We start from the raw sequence: 18,502 nt of genomic DNA on the forward strand, positions 1-18,502 counted from the left end.
AATTATTATTTAAAAATAGGTTAACATTGTTTTCAAATTTTAAAAATGGTTTGGGGGGAGAAGTCTGATTTTCTGGGGCAGGTCCAACTGCGTCACACCATTGTTCAAGAAGCTTCTGGGGCACTGGACAAATATTGTCCTAATATCTAAAGCACTGCCCAGCACCTGCTTCAGCCGCCAAGGTCATCCTCTGAACCCCTGGCCATCATAAGTCATCTTGACTTTTGTTCTGCCACTGGACTTGATGACTCTGGAAGAGAGAGTGAGGCTGACATCTTTGCACAACTTTGCCTCACTTAAATCCAATTCATCCACAAGTTGAGACATCACCCTGTGATGTCATGGGTCTTCTTTAAGAATGAAGGATGAACAAGTTCTGAGCATCTATAGCATTTAGGCTTGAATTGATCATTAGTTTATGAAATTATTATTATAAATCATTATATATTGTATATAATTATACATTTTTATAAATTATAAATATTAAATTATGAAATGGGGCAGACACACTCTGTTCTTTGGGTACTCACAATCAACAGTGGGAAATGGGGTGGCAATCAGACTTTAAGCCAGAGGGTATGGAGGCAAAAAGCCCATAACGGCAAAGACAAGCAGTGAAAGAGCTACAAAGGCAGATAGCATGGGAACAGGGAATGAGATGGTGAAAGGAGGCAAGCATAGGGAAAAGGATGAGGAGGAGAGGAGCAGAGAACATCACTCTCGTAACCATGGATTAGAATTGGAAGCACTAAGCAGCACAACTCCAATGGAGGGAGAACAGGGGTCAAAGGGCAGGCATTTGAGGTCATAGTTTTATAGGGTTTTTTGAGGAGACAGACCAGCTCCTATCTGTACCAGCTTGGGGTTAGCTCATTAACACATCCAAATCATCTCAAAGTTATCAGTAAAACTTCAACAACATTATCCTGAAGTTGACAGTGTCTTTTTGATGTTGTGCTCATCTGGAGCTGTGTAGGTCCAGATTTTGTCTGAAATTTACATGGCATAGAACCAGAAACCCTTGACAAGCAGCACCTAGATTGTTTCCCCTGATTCGATACATATTAATTACCAGGATGTGAATTTTGGTTAATATATAATGCAATTTGTAAATTATGCTCTTGATTTTGGGGATGGTTTGTATATGACTTTCAGAATCCCCTTTGCAACCTTTCTACTGTCTACTTATAAATTTACTTACTAAACCGACTAGAAGGGGGAGTGGGGAGGGGGGGTCAGGGAGATTCAAACAAGATGCACTTTCAACACCAGGCTCCAACCTATCTTTTTAAGGTTGACTGCTTCCCTTCACCCACTTTACATTCTGGTCAAACTGACCTATTTGATGTTCCCATCTCCAAGCCTTTGCCTATTCCCAATGCCTGGAATTCCTTTTCTTCTGATCTCCACCTTTTGGGATTCATAATTCACTTCACAAGATCCAGCTCCGGTACTCCCTCTTACAAGAGACCTTTCCTGATTCTCCCATTTTCAGCGCCACTCCCATCTATTTATCCATCCATCCATCTATCTATGTGTATATATATATGTATATACACACATAGTATATGTATATATGTATATGGGTGCATATGTCCCTGTATATACACACATACATAAACATGTTGTCCCAGAAGTCTTATTACAGTTTTAATTGACTTTTGGGACACTTCGAATAATGTGTATTTATTTGGGGGTTTGTGTGTGTGTGTATGTGTGTGTATGTGTGTGTGTGCGAGCATGTTGTATTTACTTATCCATGTACATCTTATTTCCCCCAGGATAATAGAAGTTCATTGAAGACAAAAATTGTTTTGTTTTCTTATCTGGGTCCTCAGGGCCCAGCATAGTAACTAGGACAGAGTGGGTCATTAATAAATGCTTACTGATTTGGCTGTACCTTCAATAGGTAAAACTACTTCCAAACTAAATAGAAATTCAGATAACAACTTACCCAGATAATGTAGATTAATGATAACGTCAACCTGAAGAGAGCTCCAGAGCCATGCCAGTGGATTCTCTTCTTGATTTTGGCCTTTTGAAATTTATCAGTGACTTGGTTGGGATATATTGTGAAAAATATAATAACCTGGAAATTGAGAGACCTATGTCTCTGTGTTAGTTGCATTAGTTAGTATTTCTGCCACCAGTTTTAGGCAAGTTATTTAACTTCAAAAGTTTCAATTCTCCGTCTGCAAAATGAAAGATTTAGACATTCTCTGAGGTTTCTTTGAGCTCTAACAGTGTATGACACAGATAAAAACATTAGAGATGTATTTATCAATTCACAGATGACACAAAAGTTGGTGGTATGGATGCCAAAATCAAGGGGCAGCTAGTGGCACAGTGGATAGAACACCAGCCCTGGAGTCAGGAGGACCTGAGTTCAAATCTGGCCTCAGACACTTACTAGCTGTGTGACCCTAGGCAAGTCACTTAACCCCAATTGCCTAATAAAAAAAAATAAAATAGAATAAAATTAACATGCCAAGGTCAAGGCTGGAAATTATTTCAATAAACTGGAATCATGAGTAAAAAACAACAAAAAGCAAGGTAACAGCAACTAAATGAAAGTCTTGTATTTAGGTTTGCACAAATCAGCTGCATCAGTTCTGTCAAGGAGCCAGATTACATGCAGTCAGCACCTAGAACCAGAAGTTCGCCTATCAGCTCCCATTGCAGCTCACAAAAGGTGGCAGTCGCAGTGGCAGTGGCGGTGGTGGTGTTGACAGAACAAGATAGATGCTGAGGACTGTGGAACAGCCAGAGGGAACTCCTGCATCTGGAACAGGCTGAGATAGATACTGTGTGCAGGCACAGCCACCAGGTATGGGAGGCCTTGTTGCAGAGAAGGGCTGAACTCAAAACAACTGTGTACCCAGAAAAGACAGCTCCCAAGGGATACCCCCACAACCTGATTGTTTGCTCTGCCACTCATTTCCTTCTTGGCCCCTCTAAGGACAGATGTCTATTCCAAAAGGGGCAGAAGGTGATGGCTAATGCTGTGCCCACAGGATTGATCAGGAATAGAGATTGGACTTCCCTGTTGGGGCCTCAATAGCCCCCAGTGCGGAGATGTCTGTACAGCTAAGGGGAACTCTCCAACCTTCAGAAACCCAAAGCATGGTCTGAAACTGCTCCGAGTCGGATGTGGAGTGAAGCTGGGCCTTTGTGCTAGGGCTGGTTTTCCTTAGGGATAGGCTTCACCATCACTTTAGGAGTCAAAAAAGAAACTGTGGTTTATAACCAACAGAGTTCCTGAGCTGATTTCTGAGGCTGTGGGTTCCTTAGAACAGATGGAAAAGATGACAAAATGCTCCAAGAATACTCGAGGTACAAGAGATCACTTTCTATTTGGAGAGATCAGAAAAGATTCCAAGGAAGAGGAGGCATCCAATCTCAGTCCCAAAGGAAGAAAAGGATTCCAACATGGAAGGTGTTTCTAGGCAAGTGGACAAATACACAGAGGAAGGAGAAAATATGGTAAGATTAGGAAACAACAGTTGTCTATTTAGGCTAGAATGTAGAATGTAGGGGACAAACTAAAGGGACAGTTGAGTATGAATGAGCTTTCAAAGGTAGGTTAGGGCCCAATTGTGAAGAACTATAAATGCCAGTCTAAAGGTGCTGTATTATTGACAATATTGAGCCATTGAAGACTCTTGAGAAGGGAAGTAGCATGAACAGAACTTGGGAAATTCTGTACTAGGATGATTATTGTGGCAGCCTTCACATTGGTGTGAGAATTGGATTGAGAGACCAAAGCCCAAAGATGAATTAGGAAGCTATTATAAAAGTCCACGTGAGAAGTTTTGAGGACTTTATCTAGAGTTATAATTGAATTCAATAAGCACTTATGAAGGACCCCATTAGGTGCACAACACTATGACAGGTATGGGGGATACACAGATAAAAAAAAACAAAAATAGTCCTGTGCCCCTGAAATGTAAACATGAGTGAATATATGTGGGTAACCTTGGATACACTCTGAGGAGGAGAAAGGAAGCTGGAATGAAATTCTGCTGGGCAAAACTCAATCCTTTGGTTTACCTTGATCTATGGAGGAAAGAGGGTGGTGGTTTAGAGGGTAGTGGCTTAAAGGTTGGTGACTTTTTCCCCTGTATCACTGTAACATAGGGCTGGGAGGAGACACAGCATACACAGTTGATGACTGTTCTTTAAAAAAACTAAAATGAACCTCAGAGTGCTGTCATAGCTGCGTTTATAGGCTATGAATACAGAACACACTTATTTATAAGCAAGACATTAATGATTTCCTAATCTTTTTCATGCTATTCAAGCCCTGGGAATACTTCTCTATGGGACACCATGCTCATCAAAAAAGAACTTCCTTTTTAAGTAGGGGAGTTAGAAAAGGGAAGAATCAACTAGATTTATGTAAGGGTGGGGTGAGTAAATCAATCAAGTTGCCCCACTCCACTTAATGTAATAATAGTTAATAGTAGCTAGCATTTATATAGCGTTTTAAGGTTTGCAAAGCACTTTACAAATATTATCTCAATTGAGCCTCACAACAACCCCAGGAGGTAGGTATTATCATCCTCATTTTACAGATAAAGAAACAGAGGTTAAGTACCTTGGTCCCGGTCATACAGTAAGTGTCTGAGGCAGGTAAGCATTTGAACTCAGAGCTTCCTTACTCCAGGTCCAACACTCTGTCCACTGCACGACCCAGCTGCCAAAGATGCCCTGGTACCTTAACCAGGTGAAATTATAGGCTTTACGTTAAAAGTTTAAAAGGACTAACTGCAAAAAGTCTTTGGAAATGGAACATTGCATAGGAATCATGTTCAGATGTGCTGAGGAAACATGGTCACAAGTTTCTATCCTAGGGGGATTAGGATTCCAGCCTACAGTGAAAAAGGAGAGCATATTCTAGCTGAACCCCTTGAAAAGGAGAAGTTGCTTGGGGTGGGGAGAAAAGACTACTTCCATTTCAACCCTGGTCCCCTGATATGAGACCCCTATCCCACTATGGCTAGAGGAGGACCTTACAAGTTTCAAAGCCTTGGGAGGATTTTGGACTTCCCATCTTCCCAGTGGTGTCCTAGAGCTGTCTCCTGATGAGCTGACATCAGTATCTGCAAGCATTAACTAACCCTAAATTAATGGCTCCAAAAAGAACACAGCAAGGAAGCTATATCATGCCTAAAAGGAATTTCTTGAGCATTCCATGATGGGAAGAAAAGGACTTCCAGAAATGAGGAGCTGAGTAACTCAATATTTTTTTAATTTCATGGATAAATGAGCTCTTGGACAGGGATGGAGTACATCTAATGAGAAAACTCAGACCAACAACAACACTTGGGTAGTCATACTCCACTTTTACATGAATTTTCTACCTCCTTTTCTGGTTATAATGCCTTTTTAGTCTACTTTTTTGCACAAAAGTTTTGTTGGTAATAAGTCACACCCTACACATCATATATATTTCCATTGACAACTGGGACACCTACAATTTTGATTTATCTGAGATTTGCATCCTGATAAAAATATTAAGAGGAAATTGTTAAAAAGATGAGGTTTTATATCAATAATTAGCTTGGGAATTTTGAAAATGATGTGCTATTTTCCAAATGAAATCCTGGTCAATCTCTTCCTCTTAGCTTTTGCCCATTTACAGTGCCCAAGATATACATACATGTGTATACACATCCACAGATAGACTAACTCAACAGGCTACCCATTCAACTATATGTGTATATTATAATCTAGGTTATTATGCATTTTTTGTTTTTTTTTCCCAAGTGTCTATAAATAAAATACAAAGTAGGGCATGATGAAGGTAAGGGAGAGATCCAGAGAAAGTACTCTAGGAAAAATTGATGAAGAGATCACTTTCAAGCAAAGGCAAATCAAGGGAGGTTTTACAAAGCAAGTGGTATCTCAACCTTGAAGGAAGAGAAACATTTTGCCAGGCAGAAACAATTCCAGGCATACAGTATGACCTGCAGAATTCATGGAGGTAAGAAATGGCATGCTGAGTATGAAGGTCAGCTAGTAGTTCAACTTACCTAGAACAGAAAGTGTATGATGAGTGAGTTCTGTCTTTTGTGTTTCTGCCTGGCAAGTGACAGCTTGATGCACACAAAATGCAAGTTGGTCTGCTTACTAAAAGAAGAGTTGAAAAAAATTGGAGAAATGTTTCAAATAAAATAAGACACAACCTAAACAGCAAAGAGGAGAATCATGAACTGTATCAGGAGCATGGAGAGGAAGAATGTGACAGGGGAGAGAGGACAATAAGGACCACTAAACCTTATGAATTATGGAAGCCCTTCTCATAGAGTAGAAGAGTTGAACCCTATAAGGAAGAAGTAGCTTTTTGCTTTCCAAAGAAGAATGAGCATCCACATGTGCTAAAAGGCAAGGAACTCTCTGGTAAAAGAGGGAGAGAGGACTTGTGATTGGCAATTGAAGGAAACTGAGGTAGCCATAGGTGAAGCTGCCATGAATAAGGCGGTGTATTGTGTACTTTGGGTGTGTATGAAGGATGAGATGGAAAACCTTCTCAAAGTTGATGATCATTACCCACTGCTGGAGATTCTACTCTAACCTAGAACCTAGAAAGGACTACTAAGGATTTTGAAGTAATAAGCAAGAAACTGAAGACCATATTTAACATTTTCATTTACTGCTGCCAGTTGAAAGCAGAGGTTTCACAAGAGATTTGAGAAGTGGCTAAAACTGCAGAATCTAACATTTGGACCACAGCTCAAAATAAAGACTCTTGGACAGAGATGGAGTATGTCTAACAAGAAAAGTGAGGTCCTATGTAGTGACCTCTCCATTCTCTCCTTATTTCAAAACCTTTGGTATTTTCTCCCATTGCATTCCGAGAAATGAAATGACCATCTGTTATCAAATAGTCATTTATTATAAAAATTTCTTTGTGGTTCTTAACCAACTGGACATTCCACAGTACCACTATTGATGTCATCAGTGACATCATGACAATGACTGTCATTGCATCCCACAGACCAGGTTGTCCTAAGGGACTCTAATGATTCCAGAGAGATCCCTTTGCTAGGGATGATTGCCTTTTCTCTTGAGCAATGTCAATAATCTCATTAAGGACAGCATTTTTCTACTTCTTTCTCTCAGGGAAGTTCTTTCAGGGACTTGATGATCAAGGCTGATGCATAAGGCACAACCCTCAATCTGGACCTGTCTGTTCCCAACCGTGTTTCACAATGTTCCTTACCCATTTCTAGTCACTACTTGCCTTATGGTGATATGATCACTAATCTTTTTTGGAGACAAGGTCAGAGGGCCAATTTTGGGATCCAGAGTACATATGGCACCAACTTCACTAGGGCAACTCAATAACACCTTAATCTTATTTAGAGCTGAACTTGAGCAGTGTGGTGGTGATGGAAGGGGAGGCACAGTCTGGGTGTTGCAGGATAGTTGCCAGTGTCAGATGAACTCAGATTTTGACAACCAAAAGAAGTTCACCACCCATGAGATGGAAGTCAAGGAGAGGTGCATTGCATATTAAATACATTCATATGTATGAATCCGCAGACTAGAGGGTCATGGGGAAAGCAAAGCTGCAGAAAACATCTGATAATCAATGGAAGGAGAAACAGAAGCAATGTTATTGTGGGAACATGCCACAGACCAAACTGGTAGGATGTAGAATCAGCTCACAAACCTGGCTCAGAGGTAGACTATGAGAATGATGGGGAACTTCAATTATGGAGGCAATTCCTGTAGCATACCTATTACTAAACAACAAAGGAGAAAAAAATGTGTGGGTCTGAAGGGCATTTTTTTCATTGAAGATGGCAGAAGCAATAACGGGAAGTTCCCTATTCCAGATATCCTTTCATAACCTGGTCCCAACCTACCTTTTCCAACTTTGGTTGTTCAGTTGTATCAGTCGTGTCCAACTGGAGTAACTTGGAATGGTCTACTATTTCCTCTTCCAGCCTATTTTACAGATGAGGAAACTAAGGCAAACAGGGTTGTGACTTGCCTAGGGACACCCAGCTAGTCTCTGAGGCCAGATCTGAATTCACCAAGATGTCTTTATGACTCCAGGCCTGGCACCCTATCCCTGCTTGACCTAGTCGCCTAACTTTCTTATATTTTCCTTCCTGCATGCTATATAGTCCAATCATACTGGCTTTCTTGCTGTTCTTCACACATAATGTTTCATCTCTAGTGTCCATTCTTTAGCACTGGTTTTCTCACATGATGGGAATACATTCTCCTCTCATCTATTAGAATCCTTTATATTCTGAAAAACTTGACTGAGGCAACAGCTTCTACATTGTTTTGCTGATCTTCCAGCAGCTAGCACACCTCCCTTCCTCATATTCCCTGAAAATTTTACTTTATTGTGTATTTTCTTATTTCTCCCAATGGAGGAAGTGCAGGGAATCATTTTTGTCATTTACATGCAGCACAAGGCACACAGTGCTTTATAAATGGTTTTGATCACTAGGGCTTTCTGTCTTCACTCCCAAAGAAATCAATTGCCAGTTCCTGGCAAAACTCTTGTGCATATAATTGAAGGGATGGTTTGTGAACATTTAAAATATGATTACTAAGAGTCAGTATAAGCTAATCAAAAAAGGTCATGGTTCACTTCCATTTTTTGTCAGGGTCACCATTGGTAGATCAGATAAACACCATAATATGTCTGGATTTCCAAAATATTCGTGGACTAAGTGGATAGAAGCCAACTCTTGTTCGTCCTTCATTTTGAACAGGACTAATGACATCATGGGGTAATGTCTTGACTCAAATATGAACTGGATTTAAGTGAGGCAGAGTTTCACAAGGTCATCAGCCTCACTCTCCCAGAATCATTGAAGTCCAGGGGCAAGACAAAACTCAGGACAACTGGACATGGCCTAGGATGCAGTGGATAGTCTTGGCATCTTTGATGTCTGACCAAGCTCTAAGAGTTCCACAGCCTGCTTCAGAGGTTTCTGTGGCCATTGAAACAAATTGTTCTTATCCAACCATTCTGCCTAGGGAAGTCTTCACATGTTTGGGATAGAGGCAACTAAACAATATTGGACTATCAGAAAGAGGCTGAATAAGACCTACTGATATAGTCATTATCTGTCAACTTGATGTCAAATTGGAGATATCTCTACTGGTGACCAACTTTGTTGCTATACTTTTATTTTTTTTAAACCAAATAATTGGGATCAAGGTATACATGGCATGTCTGTCAGATTTACATATGGCATTAATTCGGGAGGACAGCTAAGCTATAACCAGAATAAAAAAAAAAGGTCTTAATAAGCTAGAATAATCTAGTAAAATGAAATTTAATAGGGACATTAAACTATTTAGCTTTATACTTGGGTTAAAAATACAACTGTACTTGATAGGGGATATATGTCTGAAAAATAATTCCTATGAAAAGATTTAGGATTTTGGTGGACTTCAAGCTTAATATGAAATGTGTCATGGTGATAGAAAAAAAAGCTAAAGCAATATTAGGCTGTATTAACAGAGGTTTAGTGTTCATGACTGGGAAAGTGATAAGTCTTGCTATATACTCTACTCTGGTCAGATTACATCTGGAGTATTATGTTCAATTTTGAGTGTTATGTTTTAGAAAGTGTCTAGAGGAGGGCAACCAGGATGGTTGAAGGTCTCAAGAAAATGCGTACCATGAGGGTCCAAAGAAGAAGATGAGGCTGTTTACCTTGTACAAAAAACCTATATGAATAGTTTCCATTCTCAAGGATTTGAAAAGCTGTCATGGGAAAGAGGAGTTAAGGTATGTTTTGCTTTGTATTCGAGGACAGAACTAGGAACAAATTTAGACTTGATGAAGGAAAAAGTTCTTTGTAATTAGAGCTATCCAAAAAATGGAACAAGGTGCCTTGGGTGGTAGTGAATTTACCATCATCAGAGGTCTTCAAGCAATGACTGGATGACCATGGAAATCTTGTCTTTTTATAAGCTGGATGATGGTTTCTGAGGTTCCTTTCAACTCTTAGCATGCTATGAAACTGCTGTACACATGATCTGTTATCATCATCTTTTGAGGGTCTTTCCATATTTAAGATCTATGATCTTTACCTAGGTATTTGTAGTTGCTAAAATTTTGCTCTAAATCATATACTCCATATACTTTCCTTTAAATACATGTAATAGTTATGTTTTTATTTTTCTAAAGATAAAAACAAGTGGAAAAGCATGCTAATTTATCTCTCTCAGTTATTGAGGCCTAATTGTTTGGACCATTAAGGCAAGAGAAAGTAAATAACATCATGAATAATGGCCAGGAAATCCTCACTTATAAAATGATGGCAAACATCATAGTGGCATATCTGAACTTCCAGGAAATACTATTGACAGAGGGCAGTGTAACATTTAGTAATTACCTATGATTTCCATTCTGTATCAGACTCATCAAATATAAGCTATGATCAAAATTATTGGGCTATTTGTACAATACACAAAAGAATGATCTTCTCATGCACAATGAACCTGATTCTATTTTTTAAAGACAATGTCCTCATATCTAGGAAGGAAAAATGTCCCATAAATCCTTGAAATGCCATTCTTCCATGGTCCAGAGCCCAGTCTATTTCCCCTTTCTACATTTAAGACAGAATAGTGGCTAAAGATGGCCTAGGCCCTTCTAGGAGCTTTATAATAACCACCATTCACACTGAGACAGTGCTTAAGAGTGCATAAAGCACTTTCTTATGAAGTAGGTGATGCAGTTTTATTGATTACCGGAACTAAGCCTCAGAGACATTGTGACTTAACTAGTAAGTATTGCAGCCAGAACCCTGTTCCTGGTCTTCTGACTCTAAGACCATGGTTCACCCAACATTGCCCTGGCATTGTGGCCCTTCCTCAATGGAAAAAAAAAAAGTATTTCCCACAAGAAGTATGTCAACAAACAGTTGCTTTGTTTCAATTTTTCTCCCATAGGAGTCTAAATATAGACGTAACCGTGACCTCTTTATGACATCATTTCTGACCTTTTAAACTAAAGAGAATAATTTATAAAGTTAACCTGAAATGGGGATGTGATCTACATGCCAAATCCTATTTTGTTCAGTTTAGACAAAACACTGTAAGAAGGGTGTCCATTTCAGTAAAGATTTACGTGTACTCCCTTATTCCTTGTGCATTTAACTACAACCACTACGAGCTTTGTAATCGAGATGATTTCAAACAGAATAGCTTCATACTAGGTGTACCCGTAATACAGTAGTAAAAAGGAGCGTCCTTACAGGTCTATAGAGAAAATGTATTCCCTAGATAGAAGTTATGTATAGAATAAAAGAATATGGTTATTACCCTTGGAATACAGATAAAAAGTCCATTTTGATGAGCATCAACATGATGAAGGATTATCTGTAAGAATTATATATTCTGGAAGACAGCCCAATGTAATCATGCTTTTTGGTTGCTATGGTCACATATAGAGTTCTATAAAGTCAATATTCTCATTTCTATACAGGGCACTGCCATCATTTCAGACACCAAAGTTCACCAATACTCTCTCCCTCACTCTCCCTCATTTTCCTTTTCTCTCTCTCTCTCTCTCTCTAATCTGTGTCTATGTGCCTCCTATACATTCCCTTTTCGTCTCCACTAACATGGTCAAGACCCAATTCAAGCCTTCATCCCTTCTTGCTTAGACAGATGCTTCCTCAGTGTCTAGCTGCCCTAACTCTCACATGGCTGCTGAAGGGAATATTGTTAAAGCACAGGTGGACCTGAACAAGTCACTTCTTTGCCCATGAGCAATTACCCAGTTTTGACTTCATATCCATTTTGTGACTGTTTTCTCCAACAGAGCTTCCTGCGGGAAGGGACTGCTTTATTTTTTGTCTTTGTAATCTCAGCACCTCCCACAGTGCCTGGCACACAGTAGGTGCTTAACAAATGCTAGTTGGTTCATGGGATATATACTCTAGTGCCCATCCATGACCATCTAAGTCATGTTCTACAAAAGAACTACCAGAGAGGCAGAAAAGGAGTAGATACTTCTTAAGCTTTTCTCCCTACCTCAAACATAAGAGCTCTGCCAAAAAAAAACGACATAAACTCCCAAGGTAGCAAGGTGGTATAGAGGATAGAGCCTAGAGACTGGAGTGAGGAAGACCTGAGCAGTCTGAATCTTGTCTCAGATACTTATGAACTGAGTGACCCTGGGTAAGTCATTCAACTTCTCTGTACCTCAACTTTTCTATCTGTGAAACAGGGATAATAATAACACCCACCTCAAGGCTGTGGTAAATTTCAAATGAGTTAAGTCTATGAATGCTAGCTATTAAAACAAAACACAGAGACACCAGAATTGAAGACAAAAAGTTGAGTAAAGTTATATATGCACAGGTCATGTCCCCACTGGTTCAGAACATTTCATTAGTTGACTCACAATAGAATTGTTATCCCCACCTCCCAACCTCTCATAGATGAAATCCCTCCCTGGCTTCAACAGCCAACTCAGCTGCTGCCTTCTACACAAAACCTTTCCTGATGTCTCTGGGAGGAGGTGCTTTGTCCCTCAAACTTCCTATAATGCTTTTTGGACCTTTCCCTTGCATTTTTCACAGTCTGCCTTAAACAAATCTCATTCTCCCAATTACACTGTAATGAAGGCTAGAACTTTGCTATATTTTATCTTAGTATCCTATCCCTACTTCAAGGGAACGTGGCATATTTTTTATATAGTTATCTCCCAGAGTGGACGTAATGCTTTGCATAGAAAACATTTAATATTTGTTAAATTTAGTTGTTGAATAACTATGTGTCAACTGTTTTCTCTGAAGCTCCTATAAACTGAAAATATGATTTCTAGCCACATAATGGAAAACAGATGTCTCATGTATTGTATTATAATAGCATTTAACTTGTGATTTAAAATAAAATTCCTTAAAATCAAAAATTAAGGATAAGACCCAATCTGATCTAGTAGCTTGCAGAACACTTCTGGACTACTTTGCCTTCACAGGGCTGCTGAATGCATTGTTTCTTATTCATGATTTAATCATATCCTGAATGGGATACTAGACTTAGACCAGACCATGCCTACAAAGAAAACATGGTGTGGCCAAGTACGAAAATTTTAATTAGAATAAGAGCATAATTTATCAATTGTTTAAGAACAGAGATGAACAAAATTAACCATTCAGGGGCTTGCATGCTTTACTCATAAATGTGCTTTGTATATAAAGATGATCTTAATGGAATCATTAACAATAAGATATGTTATTAAGCTGCTGATCCAGATGTGGTCCTGGGTCTGGTGACAATCTTTCCACATTCTTACACCTGACTCCCTTTGTCATACTGAGCAAGCATTTGCCATATGATTGGACCAGGTTAGGGATGTGGTCTATAACCATAGACACTTTTTTAAAGGACATGTCCCTTTAAGAATCGTCAAGCCATGGCATACAAATCATCTGGCTGTCTCTACCTCTCCCTATTTAGTATACATAGATCAATATGACAGCTGCCTTCAACTACATATAAGGAAATGTTTAGAAACTGATAACTGAAGCGGGGTGGGGTAATGAAAACACCAGTTTGTGTATGACGTACTTGTTTTTTAAAAGACAAAAATGACAATGAAATTAATGAATGCACAGCCAGTCACATTCATTATGTGCTTAGGCCAATCAAATGACCACATATGTGTACACATCCCTTAATTATTTAGCTAGGAAATGTCTAGATGTGTATCAGCTCATAACAATAAGTAAACTGGTAAAGGGTATGAATAATTTTTTGATTAGAAGTGATTTAGTAGTGTTGAAAGACAGATTTCTTCAGGATTTATTGAGGCTTTGGGTTCTAGATTTAACATTCATATAGAATAAAACAAATGTATTTCTAAACTTTGGTCACAGCAACTTTTGAAATCATCTACTAATTTATGGAAGGGTTGAAATCTGCATTGGTGGAAGGAGTAACCACAGTGAAGTATTTTTCTAACTTTTTAATGTCCAAATACCTCTAAAACTGGGGTCAAGCATAGTAATAAAAGATGGGGAAATATAGACCACGTTCACCATGATGAGAGTTTCGATAATATTACACTATAAAACAAATTCTTTAATTTTTCAAGTGTTTCAAGAAACAAAATTATATACTTAACCCAGCCTTGAAGATGAACATGAAATTTACCAGCCTACAATGTTGCCCACAATTATTTGAGCACCAACTCTGTGCACAGCACTATACCAGGTGCCATAGGAGAGTTTACCAGATGTGGAAATGTGATTAGCTTTTACGGACCTTACTATCTGCAGTATTCAGATAGCAAAATAAATAAAATCAACATTGTTTACTACTGGCCTGACAGAAATAATTACTGGTCCCAGGCACATGGCCATCTACAAAGCTGATTTAAGCCCATTTCAAGCAATAATTACCTTAGCTCCTGCTCTGAAAAAAAAAATTGAAATTAAAAAAAAAGAAAGACATCTTTCAATAGAAAGATTAGCCACACAGAAATTCAGGATGAAAATTTTCCACGCAAGGGCTTCTCTTGTGCCTATCTGAAGGCATTAAAATATTTTAAAGAAATTCAGTTCAAGCTTTTCTGTTTACCTATCTTCAATTTTACTTTACCAAGTATAAGCAAGGTAAACAAGAATGCATTACTTTTAAATTACTCCTTTTTTTCTGAACAGAAATATTTCATCTTGAAGAAGTGTTGTCAAAGTTATTGATGGAAATACAATTTAAAAATTACATTGAATCATTTACTATTATTCTGATGAAGTCAAAATAAAAACAATATGAAAATAGCTATTCCAAACATTTGAGTTTAAACTTTTTTAAAAACATGGGTTTTAGGTGTTTTTTTTTTCTTTTTTAAAGAATGCTCATCCATCCATCCTACACCTCAAGTCCATTGCAGTTCTATTTTTATAAAAAATTTTTGGAAAAATTCTCTCAGTTCAACTTAGAAAAAAGTGATATCTAGAAAATACTCAACATTATCAAGATGTCTGTTTAAAAAACCTTCAGGCTACTAAAGCATTCTAAGGCACAGTGTTTTAGAAGAAGTATCTTCTTCCATTGGCGTTGCTTATACATGTAGTGTTAATAACTGAGTCCAAAGTGAATCACTGGTGCTCCACTGTGGAATTTATGCCAGAGGATTCAAACATAGGCTCCAAGAGCTGCATGAAATTCAGTGAGGCACTGCACAAGCTGCTGGAATTTGGGTCTTTCCTCAGGGTCTAGAGCCCAGCAACAGGCCATCACAGCAAATCTATAAGAGGGACAAAGAGGAAAAGAAAAAATTATTGGCAAAAATTAATTGCAAAAAAATTATTACTGGAAAAAGACAAAGTAAAATGGGAATGAATCTTGTTCTTAATAAAAAGGCAACAATCGATTAATTTTTAAAAATATACTAGAGGTTAGGTGACAATTTAGCTGTTCATTATCTCTAAGTTAATTGATTTCTCTGAAAAAACTTTTTTTTGCTCTTTTTGATCATTTCACTATTAGAGCTACTAGAAACTAGAATATGCCAAACACTTCATTTTATCTGCTGTTTGAATTTCCTGACCTACTAGTTCTTTTACATTAGTAAAATTGACTCCTTTAAAAATTTTCTTCCTCTCACTGTCCATACTCATCTTTTTTTTTAATGCTCCTAAGGTATCCTCTTTTTTTTTTAATAATTAATTATTTTTAATTTTCAACATTCACTTCCGTAAGATTCTGAGTTTTAAATTTTCTCCCCTTCTCTCTCCTCCCCCTCCCCAAGACGGCATGCAATTGGATATAGGCTCTACTTACACATTCATATTAAGTAGAGCTAGAAAAAACAATAACAAAATTCATCAGGAAGAACAAAAGTCCAGAATATGAAGGGAACTAATGAAAAGAAATGCAAGGGAAGGTGGCCTAGCCATTCCAGATCTTAAACTGTATTATAAAGCAGCAATCATCAAAACTACTTGGTACTGGCTAAGAAATAGAGTGGTGGATCAGTGGAATAGGTTAGGTGTGCATACAAGACAGTTGTCAATGACTATAGTAATCTACTGTTAGATAAACCCAAAGACTCCAGCTTCTGGGAGAAGAAATCACTACTTAACAAAAACTGCTGGGAAAACTGGAAAGAGTATGGCAGAAAGTGGGCATTGACCAATATCTTACACCCTATACCAAGATAAAGTCCAAATGGGTACATGATTTAGATATAAAGACTGATACAATAAGCAAACTAGGAGAGTAAGGAATAGTTTACCTATCAGATCTATGGAGAACAGAAGAATTCATGACCAAACAAGAGATAGAGAACATTACGAAATACAAAATAGATAATTTTGATTACATTAAATTGAAAAGTTTTTGCACAAACAAAGCCAATGGAACCAAGATTAGGAGAGAAGCAGAAAACTGGGAAAGAATTTTTACAACCAATGTCTCTGACAAAGGCTTTGTTTCTAAAATATATAGAGAACTGAGTCAAACTTATAAGAATACAAGTCATTTCGCAATTGATAAATGGTCAAAGATATAAACAGGCAGTTTTCAGATGAAGAAATTAAAGCCACCTATAGTCATATGAAAAAAATGCTCTAAATCACTATTGATTAGAGAAATGCAAATCAAAACAACTCTGAGGTACCACATCACACCTATCAGATTGGCCAACATGACGAAACAAGAAAATGATAAATGTTGGAGAATATGTGGGAAAATTGGAACACTGATGCACTGTTGGTAGAGTTGTGAAATGATCCAACCATTTTGGAGAGCAATCTGGAACTATGCCCAAAGGGCTATAAAAATGTGCATACCCTTTGACTCATCAATACCACTTCTATGTCTACATCCCAAAGAGATCATAAAAATGGGAAAACAACCCACATGTACAAAAATATTTATAGCAGCTCTTTCTATGGTGGCAAAAAATTGGAAATTGAGAGGATGCCCATCAATTGGGGAATGGCTGAACAAGTTGTGGTATGTAATGGTATGTAATGGAATATTATTGTGCTATAAGAATTGATGAGCAGGCAGACCTCAGAAAAACCTGGAAAGACTTATATGAACTGATGCTGAGTGAAATAAGCAGAACCAGGAGAACGTTGTACTCAGTAACAACCACAATGTGCAATGACTGACTTTGATAGACTTAGCTATTCTCAGCAGGGCAAGGATCTAAGACAACTCCAAAAGACTCAGGATGAAAAATACTATCCACATCCAGAGAATGAACTATGGAGTCTGATGGAAGCATACTATTTGCCCTCCTTTTCTTTTGTTGTTTTTATTGCTTCATTCTTGTGGTTCCTCCCATCAGTTCTAATTCTTCTTTACATCATGACTAAAGGGAAAATATACTTAATATGAATGTGTAAGTAGAGCCTATATCAGATTGCATGCCGTCTTGGGGAGGGGGAGAGGAGAGAGAAGGGGAGAAAATTTAAAACTCAAAATCTTATGGAACTGAATGTTGAAAACTAAAAATAATTAATTATTGAAAAAAAAAGAGGACACCTTAGGAGCATTAAAAAAAAAAAAGATGAGTATGGACAGTGAGAGGAAGAAAATTTTTAAAGGAGTCAATTTTACTAATTTAAAAGAACTAGTAGGGCAGGAAATTCAAACAACAGATAAAATGAAGTGTTTGGCATATCAATGGCTATATGTACTGAACTGATTTTTTAAAAAAACACTCATGATTATTTTAAAAAAGATACATTTTAGTGATGCCTTCTGTCTTTATATTACTTCTAGGTTGAACTCTCCCCCCTCTTGTGACATAGAAAAACAAATCAAGCAAAAATATTCAACATAGTGAATGCATCAGACAACACATTCACAATGACATTCTTTCAAAGTGGTTTCTCAACTTTGAGGGAAGATATTTTATTATCTATTCTTTGGGTTCTTTATTAGTTATCCAATTAATAAGAATTTAAATTCCTTGTAGTAATCTTTCAATTTACATCATGCTAGATATTTTCGCTTGGTTCTGCTTATTCTGATTTGCATTAGTCCACTGAGGCAAGTTAGCAGAATAGAATTACAGGATGTCATCTAGGCTAACCCATCAATAAAAATTAAGAAACTGAATCTTGGATCACAACATGTAAGAGCCAAGATTTAAACCCAAGATTACAGAAAGTGGGCTAAAAGGAACTACTGGAAATACTGGAGTGGTTTGCCATTTCCTTCTCCAGATCATGTTACAGATGAGGAAATTGAGGAAAACAGGGTACAGTGACTTGCCCAGGGCCACGTAACTAGTATCTAAGGCCAAATTTGAACTCAGGTCTTCTTGACTCCAGGTCTGGCACTCTATCCACTGCACTACCTAGGCTGCCCCACTTAAATGTGAAGACATTTTTTAAAAGGGTGAGCTGAGATCACAAATTCATATTTAAGCTGGGTCCTTTGTGAGACAACAATGCCATAGGCATTATGTTCCCCAAATTTATGGTTAATTTTCTTCACAAAATTAAAATGCTAACGATTGAACAACTCTATTAACTCATGTGCT

At 37.9% G+C, this 18,502-nt stretch overlaps 1 protein-coding gene across 2 annotated transcripts in view; it reads right to left on the bottom strand.

The window, feature by feature from the left end:
- Positions 1-12,316: 12,316 nt before the first annotated feature.
- RYK (receptor-like tyrosine kinase) overlaps positions 12,317-18,502 on the bottom strand; it is a 108,222-nt gene continuing 102,036 nt past the window's right edge. For both annotated transcript variants that reach the window (XM_027845300.1, XM_027845299.1), the window contains exon 15: positions 12,317-15,247. In XM_027845300.1, coding sequence (XP_027701101.1) covers positions 15,136-15,247 — 112 coding nt within the window. In that variant the 3' untranslated portion in view covers positions 12,317-15,135. The remainder of the gene's footprint in view (positions 15,248-18,502) is intronic.

This window comes from Vombatus ursinus, unplaced genomic scaffold, assembly GCF_900497805.2.
Source record: "Vombatus ursinus unplaced genomic scaffold, bare-nosed wombat genome assembly UNPS02014959.1, whole genome shotgun sequence".
Taxonomy (NCBI): domain Eukaryota; kingdom Metazoa; phylum Chordata; class Mammalia; order Diprotodontia; family Vombatidae; genus Vombatus; species Vombatus ursinus.